The sequence below is a fragment of the Abramis brama genome (genome assembly GCF_963993115.1).
Source record: "Abramis brama genome assembly, chromosome: 1".
NCBI classification, from domain to species: domain Eukaryota; kingdom Metazoa; phylum Chordata; class Actinopteri; order Cypriniformes; family Leuciscidae; genus Abramis; species Abramis brama.
Genome location: NC_139963.1, coordinates 45013440 through 45028458, shown reverse-complemented (window position 1 = coordinate 45028458; position 15019 = coordinate 45013440). Strand labels below are relative to the sequence as shown.

Sequence of the window (15019 nt, the reverse complement as noted above, 5' to 3'; positions counted from 1 at the left end):
CACATAGACATCAAGATTTTGGATATGAATCACAACAACGGTGACAATCAAAACAAAAAAGCTTGGGAATTAAGGATGAGTTTTGTACTATGAAAGCTACCCATCATGCATTGCAGCATGTAGGTTTTTTTGTTTTTGTTTTTTTTGTCACCACTGTTGTGAATCATATGCAAAATCTTGATGTCTGTGTGTGACTATATGATACATTTGCTCAAAACATCATGTGCACATGCTTTTTATACACCTTCAAATAAGTGATCATTTTAATGCTTTTCACACCAATATTGCAGTTCCACAAGGTTGGTGGTTATGAACGCCAAAGCATCTGACAACATTAGATGCTTGTTTTGTAAGGATTTCATGATCATCAATAAGCTGAAAACAGCTGATCTTACTTATTATTGGCTTTCTCTGCCACAACAATTGTGCTTTACAAACACACAGTTAAAGCAGTCAAATAAAAGTTAAAGTAAAAGAAAGGGGACCAAGAGCCCAACTAAAGCAAACATTGATCACCACAATGGTGACACTTCAAATTAAACAAATATCAACATCTAAACCTCTGTTAATTCTCACTAAGATCATCTGACAGCAATAGTCAAAGTAATTATGTATAAATGAGACCATAAATGATGCTGAAAATATGTCCACAATGGCCACATCTGAACTAGTTTTAAGCTTGTACGAAGGTTCGACGAACGTCTATATCAGACGTGCAGAACACGTCAGAAAAAGACGTCATAAAAACTTTCATTCTGGCTCCTCAGTGGACGTCATTTCAACGTCCGACTTTTGTGACAAAGACGTTGAAAAGACGTGTTTTGGACATCATTTTGCTTAGTGGGAGTGTCTGTGAGTGTCATTATCCAGTTCAATTCAGTACAAGTTTGGCTCTCAGTGTCAGTGCAGTTAAATCAATAATATAACTAATTGTCTTTTAAACCTCAACTTTATTTTTATTGTCTAGGCTGTTTCCAAAAAAACAAGCAGACTTTAAATCGAGCCTGTTTTGTAAAATCTTTAACAATCTCATGTTATCATTTAGCCTAAGTGTAATAATGATATGCATCGCTGTGCCAATGAATAACAGTCCAAGCCATTAGATAAATCAGCTATGTTCAAAAACTGGTCATCAAGTCTGGACGCACAAAACTCAAACAGACTATTTTAATCATTTCTATTTAATAATATATTGATAGTTCCAGTCCTTGATTATGATTGGCTGAATTGCTTTTGAAGCCATTGTAAAATACCCTAAAACACACACACCTGTGACCTCATTACATCAGCATAACCCCTTTCACACATATAGTCCTTACTGGTAAATTACCGTTGATGGATCATATGTGAACAGGACCTTTTCGATTCTGCCAATTTACCAGAAAGGGAAGTTGTAGAATTATCAGTAAATTACCGGTATGATGCTGTATGAGAACAAGGAATGAAGATCACCGGTATGAGCACGTACGAGGTCAGAAAACACTGATGTAAGAAGTCTGCTTTGGGCCAATCATAAAGTTCTTACGCAGATGACACGATTACTCCACGGCACGGTGTTTACAGTAAGCTCCACTGCTTTTAATAGTTTTTATATGTTATATGTATTGACCGTTGTGCCACGCCGCAGACTCAGCCTCCTTTTCCATACATCAGCACTACGGCTCTGCAGTTGGATAGCCTACTATTATGCGCGTCTTCTGTTTTTAAGAGCAAAAGCGTGTTCTGTTTGATCATCCCTTTATGCCTCTCACTCAGAAGTCAAAAAATGATGTCAAATTGAACAGATAGTGAAACTGAAGCACTCCTCCTCATACAGGTGAATGAGGACTGCGAAACGGCACTGTGATTTTTATTTTACCTATATTTTTATCCGTATATTATCGGCATTTTGGTGCTGATGTGTGAACGTCTTTTACTGGTAAAATGCCAGAACGCCATTGCTTGTGTAAACAGCATATTTGTGTATACCGGTAAAGTAATTCTGGTAATTTTACAGTTATTTACCATGATTGCTGTGTGAAACGGGCTAATAAAGTGCAACAGTGCCCACTCACTTTTTCATTGGTCCTTCTGTTGGGGAAGGTTTTTTTTTTTTTTTTATCTTTGTGAAAGTGTTATAAGCCAAGAACTATGGCTGGGAGATATGGCCAATAAATCATCACTGCCTTTATTTGAGTCCAGGCCATTTCAGTTTGTGTTGTCCGGTCTCATCAACGCTACACCTATGCATTGTGTGAGTTGCACTGCATTCCTTTCTGCCTGAGTTTAATTCTATTAAAGACCTTTGATCTTGCATCTTCATGCTTTATGCTACGGTTTGTGACGCGTATTGAATCAGGTTAGAATAAAGTGTTGTCCTCCAAAACAGATTTATTAACTTTTTTCTTACAATAAAAAATAACTCTGATAACATTTAAATACAATAAAACAATACACAGCAATACACTGACTGCATACTCTTCACTGCAAATTAAATATAGATTAATCCTTATTAAAGTTAGTGCTACTATTAAAGTAGTCGGGCTGCCCCCTAATAGTCGACGAGAAGAGCTTAGTCTATCAAAATTTTATTAGTTGGTTAGTAGTTAAACTTCATTCAACATATCACATTTAAGCCCACCTTATGTGTTTCAATGAGGAATCCCTAATTGCAAACTTTGATACATTTTCTACATTGCTTTTACCTTACTAACCTTTTAACCTTACCTTACTTACACACAAATTACACACATTCATTCAAATGAGAATGAGATAGAGCCTGTTTTGTCCTAAAGTCCTTTATGTATAACCGGGCATAATTCAGGAGTCAAGCTGAGTAAAGGCTTGAGATTCCGGACATGGAGAGCTCCCAGAGGGACCCTACATTCCCCACAGTCCTGAGCCCCTGGGACTGTTAGGGGGGCCCACTAGGAGCCCACCTAAGCCCAGAGTATGGAGCCCTAACTCAGCTTGGCTCCCGAGATACACCCGGTAAAACTTCCAGTTTGACTCCAGCTACAACTCCAGTCAAGCCAACTTAAGGCTCCAGACCACCGGCCACTAACACCAACCCATCCCACCCAGGGCTCTAATCAAACATTAGCAAAATATATATTTTTTAATACTTCCCTGTCACTGAATAAATATATTGATGTTTTACTTCTTTAAAATCATTTAATTTTTTTATATTTTGTGAATCAATGATGATGTGGGCTTATTTGGAACACATGCAGGCTTAAATGGTGCCAAAATACCAATTAAGCCCATGCCAGACTTCTGACTTTATTCCTAAATTATCTTAATTTTATATTCTAAAATGTACATCAACTAATTAATATAATTTCAAATGAGAGATTAATCTTGCATTTTAACAAATGATTTTCCTTATAAACTATGTCAGTATCTATGAAAAAAACCTAGACTTAGATTTTGGCGGGCTTAATGGGTACACTTACCTATTTAATAGCCCACTTAAAATATTTATTACAAATAAATGTAAATGAACAAAAAATTGCATTTCATTTATAATCAGCACTTATCACCCTACCTGCGCTTATTTGAGCAGACTTTGCTTTCCCGGTGAGTGTGAGTGGTACATGAGTGAAGCCTAAAGTACCATTTTTCATAACTTAAAACTAACACCCGGAGAACGTTAAATAACAGATGACTGCCATGCTATGAACATAACATGACTAAAGGACAAAGTTCACAGCTGTCAAGATCTTGAATCTGCTCAAAGTACACCCAAAGATGTTGGACGAATTTAGTCATGATGATGTTTTGTCAACAACTAAGTTCTTGCAACTTCGACTCCTATTTAAAAATATAATGTATGGATAATCTCATGTACTGGTAATGTGGTTTAAGAGGTACATTGTCCCAATGAATTATCCTTCTTTTTGCAGGTCTAATCACTCAGCCACAGTGGACACAGTGAAGCCACAAATGTCATACTGTAAATGTTTTGTGTCAGATGTTTATTTCCAGCTAAGCAGGTCTTAATTCTGTATATAATGTTGATATCAGGTCCATGTTTTTCATTCTTTGTTAAACACAACCTGAGGTGTTAGCTATTGAAAAGTGTGCAGTTTATATTAATTAAACTTATATTATATTCTTGAGGTTGTCTTTCAGCAATAAGGATAAAACCAGTGTATAGTTGTATTAATAATTCAAATCCATTAATTAAAAACAATACTTAATGGTCTAATTATTAACAGCTAAGTTACCAGTGTAACCATTAAGTTAAACATAAAAAATCAAAACAAATACAAAACTGCAATGGAAATCATTAAATATGTACACATTTGTAATGGAAACCTATAACTTACAAGCCAATAAATCCTAATGGAATATGGCCCAAAACACACTACATAGTGGAAACCATTTGCCAATGTTTTTAATGGTTTATAATAGCAATGGTTTTAATTGTTTGTAATGATTTCTATTGTTTTTCTTTCAGTAGGGTGTAGCCTACTTACCATCAGCAGCGCTCATCAGCAATCCTGACATCAAAACACAGATCGGTAACGTTAGGTGCATCTTCAAATGTGCAAAGTTAAAACGATCCTGTACATTAACGAAAATGTAGGTATAAAAATAGGCTAGCTAAAGGACGCTGCTGTTGGTGAAAAGCAGCGATATGTTTCCTTCATAGACAGTATATAAACGGTTTCCTTTCAATTTCAGTTGCCATTTAAATGGTCTCGGGTGGCGTCAGATGATTTTTAACTAAAAGTTGGCATATAAGCAACACTTCAGCACGTATGATCACACTGAAACTGATCAGTCCGACTCCGAGAGAAAAAATAAATAAATCACGGCCAGTCGCAAAATGTCATTACAGGAGGAATGTAAAGTCTGCATCCGAAAACCTAGGCACTGCAGCATGACTTGGTGTTTCGGTGCCTTTACTACCTTATTTGTAAAGCACTTCCGGAAACAGTTTCGGACAGCGTCCGAGATCGCATACTTCCCTACTATATTAGTAGACGAAAACCAGTATGTGACAAAAGCAGTAGCACTATGTCCAAATTCACAGTACTGATAAAAGAGTAGGCAAAAAAGTACCTAGATGACCTACTACTTCCAGCGAGATTCTGGTGTGCATTATACTATATAGAACATTTTTTTTTTTTTTTTTAGCAGCCCTTAAGTAATTACTCAAATTCAAAATAAGTAGCCTACCATAACGTTACTCAAGAGAGAGTAGGCTATGCGATTTCGGACGCAGCCTTCTGAGGCCACGTGATGTAATGACGTTGCTAGGTTACCAGCTGCTCATTAACGCCATCTGGTGTCTTCCGTGTAGGATTTCAGTGTACGATTAATGTAATAAAGATGGGTAAAAACGAGCTTACACTTATTTATTAACACTATGATAATAGACTACTCGAAGACATTGCTGAACTCACCCACCACAGGTCCCTGCGCAGGAGGAGAAGGTTGAGAATGCTATACTTGAATAAAAGCAGTATGTCTATTGCAGGTCAGGTAATAATAATAAAGTATTAATTTTAAAATAAAGTAATATTAAAAATAGCAGTGCGGTTCATTATGTTTTATTAATGTTCATTATTGTACATTCATTTCACATAATATAAATTCCCTTTGGCTGCTATTATAAGTAATGACACAGTAACAAGTTTTTGATTTTAATAGTAATATTTTATTATAACCTACATTATTATACATAATATTGTTCCCAAATGAGGAGTTTTAATGAACACTTATTAGACAGCAGAGGTCACCAGTTTATTCCATCTGCAGCCAAACAGTCACAGTCCTGCGCATCTTTTTTGAAGGTGGTGACCTTGTTTGTGACCTGGGTGGAGTCAAGCATACTGTGCTATCAGATCAGATATCTCAATTGCCCTGTGTCTCAATGTCCATACTATCCATCCTAAACAGTATGTTTACAGTCAAATAATTAACAGTTCTAATAGAGAAATGTTTAGAAATAATGTGCAATTAAAAACATTCATTCTGTTTTCTGTTATACACTTTAAAATAAAATGAGTATATACTGTAAATATTGTGTCAAGACTGTAAACGTTACATGTGTAATTTCACTCATTACATAGAGAGAGATTAAAAACCAGACACTGCCGACATCACACAGAAACATGTACACATGATGAGTAAAACAGGAGAGATTCATCTAAAGTTGCTTGTATTTACTGATGATAATACATGATCACACATATATTGAATTACTTTATTTTTTTTCACATGTATCACATGTATTGATTTTATTGAAGGAGGAACATGTGGCTGGACACTTGATGCTTTTCCCTTCACTATCATTCAAATACATTTAAAACAAAACATCAATTAAAAGTCCATAGAGACAAACTCATTTCAAGCATTTAAGCAGAAACTTTTAGAGAGAGATTTTAAGGTCATACAGATCAACATTCAGTCAATTGTGTCCAAACCTTTGACTGATATTGTACATTTAAATTGGACATAAATGATTTTGTGCTTTTTCTTTCAGCTTAAAGAGAGAAAAACAATGTACATAGGCTACCATCAGATAAAACTGCAATAACAGCCACAAAAATGAACAAAAGCAGGTTCCATTTTCATATGAAATATGATCAAATCTCATCAAAGGATTGTAAGAGTGCCAGTCGAGCATATGATCAGATGTGTGAAGACAAGCTGTTGAAACGTTTAAATTTCTTTTCTTTCTATCAAGGAAGAGACCAGTTCTTAATAAATGGGAAATCATCACTATATAAATATATCAATTGAAAAGCATCTGTAAAGGGAGTGACCCGAAAACTACACCCCATTATTAACAGATCAAGACATTAACTTCTGCCTTCATAAACATGTTAGATGGATTATAATGACACGTCACATCATTCTACTGATTTTTATACTTTAAGTTTATCTTCAACACTGTAAATATTTTGGAGTTCAGATCTCAATTTATTTTAAGTTTATCATTCATAATCAACTCAAAGTCAGCTTTGTTGATTATTGTGCTCAAAAAACAATTTTGTTTTAAACAGCAATTACACTAAATCATTAAGGAGAAGAAATATCTCGATGACAGAACAAATACTTAAATGTGTATTTTTAAAATCCATGTAACATTTTGCATGATGGTCTTTATTTTTAGATTCCTTTTGCTTTTTTAATTTCTTTTGCTTCATTCTGTTGAGAAGAAATAATTAATAATTCAAACTATGAAAAATTAACACTTTGCAAATATGAACATACGTGAATGACATCTATTCACTACAAAAATAATGATAACAAGTGTTTAATACAAAGATTGCGCTACTTTACCAGATCTCTTGCTCAATCACATCCAAACATTGTCTTGTCTGAAATCCAAAGTCAGGGAACAATTTGTCATGAGAGCTTTTCTATCAGCTCAAGTGATGGTAAATCAGGAGACCAAGTGATGGTAAAAAAAAAAGAAAAGTTTATTAGCGTTAGTTGCATCTTTCTCAAAGTTGTCTGACTTCATTTCACTTCAAGTGTTATCGTATCAAACAAACAAATACAGAGAATTACTGCTTCACAACATCATCCTGTGATGCTGAAAACCTTCAAATTATGACGTTCACTTATTCCTCTAAATTGCAAAGATGATACAGCCTTCAGTTTAACATTAAACAACAACTCATAGTACAGAGAGCAAAGAGCAATCGGAAAGTAATGTAAAGAACAGAGTATATATGTCATGTATGTATATACATACATAAGAAAAACAAAATAAGAATGGAAACAATTGTCGTGGATTTTTTCCCTAAACCTAACTATCTGGGGCGTCTACACTCGACACCCACCTGATCTTAATATCTCTGGCGCATTTCAGGCTGCATTACATAATTTCCCCACTATTTGATTGGTTCTTCATATGCAAACCCCTCTGTTACTAGGTAAAGCAAACTTTGATCTTGTGATTACTTATCACAAGGTTTTAATGATGACTTCATTTGTTCATTTGTTCTAACAGAGTCTAACATTAGTCTAGTTTAACTTCCCAAAACTATGTTATTAATACACAATATTCTCAATTGCTAAAACACTAAAACCCATTGGCTGAACAATGTTCACAGTTGCCTGAAGTCATTTAGCTAATTGTGCAGTCTGTTGTCAATACCTTAAACCATTTCACATGGGAAAACACAATTTGCAGATCTCACTTAGACTTTTCAGCAAAACGCTAAACACATTCTGCACTCTAACCCAGCAAACATTGGTCCGACGGCAACGTCGTGTCCCTGGCCAAAAATAGTCGCGGTATGACGGCATAAATCGGTAAAAATATGTAACACAGAACATTTCCTAAAAATGCATTCAGATACATGTGTGCATGTCTAAAGTTATCTGAGGTTGCATGTATAATTGTTATTTTGACTTTTAGCTACGTGTAGTTCAATATATACCATGTTGTGTTTCGGGTGAGAGAGGACGTCACCATGGCGACGTCTTTTACACGTGCATTAATAGTCCATCATGACCCTCTATGAAATCAATTGTGATAAAGCTGTGCTTAATCCTTGCGTGGTTAATACTGCAATAATTAATTAATTTTTTTATTAAATTAAAGTTTTAATAAGTTGTGTGAATACGTCCACTGACGTCCTTTACACGTCTATAGTATCGGGTGAGAGGACGTCACCTGGCGACGTCTTTTACACGTGCATTTATAGTCCATCATGACCCTCCATCATGGAATACTTGTGAAATATGCAAAAGCTGTGCTTAATCCTTGCATGGTTAATACTGCAAAAATTCATTTAATTGCCCAAGTAGTTTTTAAGAGGTTGTGAAGACGTCCACTGACGTCCTTTACACGTCAAGGCTGTGAATACACGTCCACTGACGTCCTTTACACATCTAGTCAAGCAAGACAGAAAAAAAAAACCCAGGAATTATCTTTATGAAATACACGAATTGTATACAAAGTAAATATATTTACTTTATCTTGTTTAAATAAATTATAATCACACAGTTCCCAGTGTGGTTAAGTGAATGCAAAGCCTCTGCATTTTAGTCATTATTTCAACCTGTAGCCTACCTGATACGTTGTGTTTTTTTTTTTTTTTATGGAATGTATGCATGTAAAACAGAAATATATCTTGTCACCATTTATGTCTGAGTTGGATGTAATTGCCAAAACTGTGCTGCCAAGATGTAACAAAAGATCTCCCGACATTACCAAATCCCGCGATAGGTTAGATTATCTCACGAGATGTTAACGCGTTTTCCCCATAGACTCACTCCGGAACACTGAAGTTTGAACAACCACGAAGAGAGGAGGAATTGAGGCCCATATTATTAAAAATCTACTGTTGGGTACGTACATTTTGTATTATTAGATTCACGTGCTAGAGTTTTACTTGTTTGACATGAATGAACCGAAAGAAATGATGCCCCACATTGTCAACTGAAATTGGCTAACTGAGTTTGGCTAAAATTAGATAGTAGGCTAAAAGTTAATTTGAACTTATACAACGGTATACCATAGTATAAAGTATGTTTAATGATACAGTCAAGTTATTACTGTAAATTATTAATGTAGCCTTTTGAGAGTTTCTTTCAGAAAGTAAATTATCTGAAGTAGAATGAAATGTTTAGCTGGATTTGAACATGTATGTTTTCAGTAACTGCTTTAAAAATTTTGTAATTTTAGAATTGCTAAACATGTCTATTCAGGGGACATCACAGCCCACCTGTCTTTATCAGAAATGTCCTGTTCACTTTCTCACTGTTACACACCTAGTTAAGGGTCTTTCTCAAGGGCACCACAGTGGTATTGAAGAGGCAGGGGACAAATGCTGTTTTGAATTTAGCTGAAGACCATACAAATATTTTGAAAATAAGTGCATGTCATTTACCTCAAATTTTTAATTTTCATTTATTTTAAAAAGAAATATATTCTCTTCCCTTAGATGCTGTGAAGAGGTGGAGCCCACATGCTACAGACACTGAAATTGATGCAGCAATGGCAGAACACCTGAAACGCGCTCCAGGAAGAGCTGGGGGTGGTGGATACAAAAAATGAGCCAAACAATGTGTTTAAGGGATAGTTCACCCAAAAATGAAAATTGTCATCATTTACTCAACCACATGTTTCAAACCTGTATACCTTTCTATGCTAAACACAAAGATGTTTGGAAGAATTTTTGTAACCAAGCAGATGTCGCTTCCCATTAATAATCATTTTTTCTCCAACAATGGTAGTCAGTGGATGCTCTATTTGCTTGGTTACAAACATTCTTCAAAATATCTTCTTTTGTGTTCAGCAGAAGAAAGAAACTCATACAGGTTTGGAATTTGGTGAGTAAATTACATAATTTTCATTTTTGGGTGAACTATCTTTATATAATAATTCAGTATTTTGCAATTGGTATTTTAGTTTGGTTAACAAATCGAGAGCTTAGAATTATAAGGTTCTATCTCCGTTTATTGTAGTTTATTGAGCATCAAAGTTTTTAAACTCGGTTTATGTTTTGTGAGATGGAACCTTTTATTTTATTAATAACTACTAACAATTTTTTTTTTTTTTACAAAAATAACACCACACAGGCATTAATAAACACCTAATGGATCAGATTGTCAAAAACTCAATTTCAACCAAAAGTGGAGATAGAACCTTAAAATTCTAAGCTCACGAAATGTTAAACATTGAAAAAAATAAAGAGAAATTTTGGCTGTTCAATATCAATAAAATGTTGTGCTTAATCAGAACATGCTTCTTTTTTGCTTATGTCCACAAATAATGTGTTATTGTTTTTGATGTACACGTGATTAAAACGTTTTATTGACGTTCAGGTCTGACTGGACCAATTTTGGACCTTTTTAGAACCTTTGTCAAGATGTGTAAACCTCAAGACTTGATTGTCTTTCACGATGTTACACAATAGGTGTGTGATTATTTTATATGCAGGCTTATATATACACTTAAATTATGCAGCAACACATTTAAACACATATGACGACGCATTTAGACGTCCAGGGACGCGCAGAAGAGACGTGGAATTCACGGCCAGAAATGACGTCGGATCAACTTCCATTTTGGAACTATTTTACAACCATGACGGGACGTCTCGAACGGACGTCTTTTCAACGGTCATTAAACGTCCAAATGTTTGCTGGGAATGCACATGTCATCCATACTGGTAAACACAAGTGGCAACAATCAAATACAAATAGAGAACACACATCATTGATTTAACCTGTTTCAAATGATGTGACACAACCAGGGGCGTAGTTTGTGTGTGTGGGGGACACACACACACACATAATAATATTTGTATTATGCATTATGCATAATATTTGAATCTATGCATTACAACCCCCCCATTATTTATACCATGATCACAATATCAGGAGGCATACCCAAACTTCAACCCCCCCAATGTTCAAACCAAATCTACGCCCTTGAACACAATATAAGCCAGTTCAAAGAGCAAACAGGTTGTTGAAGGTGGGAAGGAGAAAGTCTGAGAATGGATAGAAGAAACTATGTGAGAGGACGAGGACGTGTGCGTATGCGAGGTGGGCGAGGAGGAGGAGGAGTGCAAGAAAGAGGAAGAGGGGGATGAGGGCAAGAAAAGAGGAGGGACAATATATTGCTTGTGATGTCAACAAAGTGCTCTGGCCTGACCCAGCCCAAAGACAAGAAGAAGCACACTGATCACACGTTTACTCCTTTGATTTTTGTCCCGTTTAGTATTGTATACTGTACAGTGCATTGTAGGCTGTAAACTGTACAATGAACAAATTGGATGGCCCTGAACATTGTGCTTTCCATTTGTTTACAATACAGACTGCTCAATAGATTTTGACTGGTTGCAGGTTCATATCAACAAAGAACAAGAATTACAGTATCACAGAGACAAAGGACAAGTTTGTGAGATGCAGGGTACAGTACTGTAAAAATAGGGGTACAAGGAGGAGGAAGAACAAAAAAAAAATTGCAAAGAGCAAAGCAGAGTAGTAATTTCTGATCAATTTTGAGCTACTATAATAGAACATGTTTTCGTTCATCAAAAGACAATGACGGAAAAATATGAAATTTGTTTTGAGATTAAAAATGTACTTCTCCCTGAGAACTATATATTTTGAAAAATGTGTTTTCTATTATTTGCTGTATTGTTCACTGACTGCTTGATAGTGTATATCATTTTGATCACTTTGTTTATGATTTGAGAGCAGTGTTGGTTTTTGAACACAGGGAAAACTGTAGAGACGAAAGTTTCATTTTGCAAGAGGAGTCAGAGGTTTTGTAAATAGTGCTTGAAGATGAGGTTTTGTGTTTAATGTTTTCAGAAAATGGAGCAAGGTTTCAGAAATTGTGTTTTAGCAATTGAGAAAAACTGTATACACTCAAATCATATCCATTATTATGTCATCTAAATTCTGTCTGTCACATGATTGATTTGTTCCAAATCCAATGTGACTGTCAATGGCTTGTTCAGGTCCCAGAGTCATGCTGGTGAAGGCCTTCTCTTCTCCTCTTCTTCTCTTCCATCTCCTTCTGGATCTTGTAGATATTCTCAGCAAGCACCTGGTAATACTCAGCCTGAACACAAGACATATAAATATGAAAAGCTTTTGTAGTTTAAACAAAGGTAAACAAACAAATAAATAAAAATGAAATATAGCATGAAAGTGCGTGGAACAATAGCACTTCCCATTATAAAATGACTCATGCAAATCATGCAGCCAGGGCAGAGCATCTCTGCAAACTAATAGAAAATAACCAAAACAATCCAAGATGTTTATTTAGTACAGTGACTAGATTAAAAAATAAACAGACATCACCTAAACATATTATTCTATTAGAGTTTAATACTAATGACTTTATGAATTTCTTTAATGAGAAAATTGAAAGCATCAGAAAAACAATTGTAAATGTACTACCTTTAACAGCGTCTAATTCAGCCTCAATTATCACCCCTCAAGAACAACTACACTGCTTTACAACTATAGGACAGGAAGAGCTAAATAAACTTATCTCTGCATCTAAACCAACAACATGTTTATTAGATCCAATACCCACTAAATTACTGAAAGAGTTGTTACCTGTAGCAGAAATCACAATTAGATCCAAATGAATTAACAAATTATAGACCCATTTAAAATCTTCCATTTATGTCTAAAATACTAGAAAAAGTCGTGTTCGCTCAATTGTATTCTTTTTTGCAAAATAATGATATGTATGAAAAATTTCAGTCTGGATTCAGGTTCCATCAGAGCACAGAAACTGCACTCGTTAAAATTACTAATGACTTCTAGCTTCTGACCAAGGCTGTATCTCAATATTAGTTTTACTTGATCTTAGTGCTGCGTTCGACACTATAGATCATAAAATGCTCTTAGATCCACTACAAAATCACACTGGTTTTCAGGGACAGGCATTAAGGTGGTTTAGATCGTACCTATCAGACCTTTACCATTTGGTCTATTTAAATGGGGGGGAAATTTGAGTGCCAGAAGGATCGGTGTTAGGCCCTTTGCTATTTTCAATAAATATGCTACCACGTGGTAATATTATAAGACATGTTGATGATCCTCAGTTATATATTACATCACAAACAGATGAATTCTCTAAAATATCTAAGGTGACGGTGTGTTAAAGATACAAAATATTGGATGACCTGTGATTTTCTCCTATTAAATTCAGCTAAGACTGAGGTATTACGTATTAGACCAAAAACCTGTACACAGAATCTCTTAGAATACAATTACTGTAATGCATTACTAGCCGGTTGTCTTGCATTCTCAATAAACAAACTACAATTAGTCCAAAATGCAGCTGCTATAGTTCTTACTAGGTCAATCATATAACACCAATCTTATCATCTCCACACTGTTTACCAATTAAGTTCCATATCAATTAAAAAGTATTATTACTGACCTATAAGTCCCTAAATAGTTTAGCTCCTGTGTGCTTAACTGATCTTTTATTCATTACTTCAATGAGCTCATTGTTTCTCCCTTCAATTATTACATTCTTTAAATTAAAGGGGTGGTATAATGTCCTTTTCACAAGATGTAAAATAAGTATTTGATGTCCACATAGGGTGTATGTGAAGTTTTAGCTCAAAATACCCCACAGATATTTTTATATAGAATGTTAAAACTGTCAAAATTGGTGAGCAAAAACGCTCCGTTTTTGTGTCTGTCCCTTAAAATGCAAATGAGCTGCTGCTCCCGGCACAGAGGGCTGAGCTTCAAGAGCTTGTGTCTTTTTACCTCACACAGACATTCGCTGAAAATTTCAAAAACCTTTTTAGCCTTTCATATTCTGTCATGATAAACTATATATTGTGTTCCCGGGGGTGGGGTTTATGTAAATTTTAGGGTTAGTGATCTGTAGTCCTTAACAGCCGTTTGTTATAGTTCTTAAAAAGCAATTTCTTTAAAAGCAAATATCTTCCTTTGCTTTGAACTTTGAGCGTTGTAACTTTGCAGATGTTGTTTATGCTCAAACAGCAACATTACACACTAACTAAAGTTAGAAAAGTGAAATCATAATCAACCACCCCTTTAATACATTTTTAACTAACAGTGATTTGTACATGTACATTTCTGAAATACATAACTTAGACAGTTATCTCATATAACAGATCACTCTAAAATGTAATGTGCAGTTTCTGTAAAGCTGCTTTAAAACGATGTGTATTGTGAAAAGCGCTATACAAATACATGTTAACTGAATTGAAAGTTTATATCCTTACCCTGCTGTTGGCACACTCATATAAGTTCCCTTCCACTTCACATGCATAAGCGACCAAGTTCACAAAGCGTCTGTCCAGCAGCGCTGCTGGGTCTGGGGCCGGGAATATGGCTTGAACCCTGCAGGAGAAGCATTCATTACAGGGGCTAAAAATTGCTCAAAAACAACCAAAGACACCCATTATGATGACAGCATGATGAGAGATAGATCCTTTTGGACTCACAGTTTGTGCACTAGGTGATTTCTCAGGTCCTGAGTGATGTGCTCATGCCAGGGTTTCTTCATGCTGGGCATTAACAGCGGTACAGATGCAGAGAGATTCCCTGT

The 15019-nt window shown here is 35.4% G+C and overlaps 2 protein-coding genes and 1 long non-coding RNA gene across 6 annotated transcripts in view; 1 reads left to right on the top strand and 2 right to left on the bottom strand.

The window, feature by feature from the left end:
• The window catches only part of LOC311067570 (uncharacterized protein), a 31727-nt gene extending 26820 nt beyond the window's left edge, over positions 1-4907 (bottom strand). For all 3 annotated transcript variants that reach the window (XR_014603237.1, XR_014603238.1, XM_084089518.1), the window contains exon 1: positions 4461-4907. Coding sequence is in view for 1 of the 3 variants with exons in the window: in XM_084089518.1 (XP_083945644.1) it covers positions 4461-4521 (61 nt within the window). In the remaining 2 variants the exon portion in view is untranslated. The remainder of the gene's footprint in view (positions 1-4460) is intronic.
• Positions 4908-7397: 2490 nt separating this feature from the next.
• Positions 7398-15019, bottom strand: part of LOC311088136 (histone lysine acetyltransferase CREBBP-like) — a 53797-nt gene continuing 46175 nt past the window's right edge. For both annotated transcript variants that reach the window (XM_084121810.1, XM_084121809.1), the window contains exons 3-6: positions 14916-15015; positions 14694-14811; positions 11101-12532; positions 7398-8182 (exon numbers count right to left, since the gene is read on the bottom strand). In XM_084121810.1, coding sequence (XP_083977936.1) covers positions 12425-12532; positions 14694-14811; positions 14916-15015 — 326 coding nt within the window. In that variant the 3' untranslated portion in view covers positions 7398-8182; positions 11101-12424. The remainder of the gene's footprint in view (positions 8183-11100; positions 12533-14693; positions 14812-14915; positions 15016-15019) is intronic.
• LOC311088157 lies at positions 8180-10695 on the top strand. The gene is made up of 2 exons (XR_014607458.1): positions 8180-9300; positions 9897-10695. It is a non-coding gene; the product is annotated as an uncharacterized lncRNA (long non-coding RNA).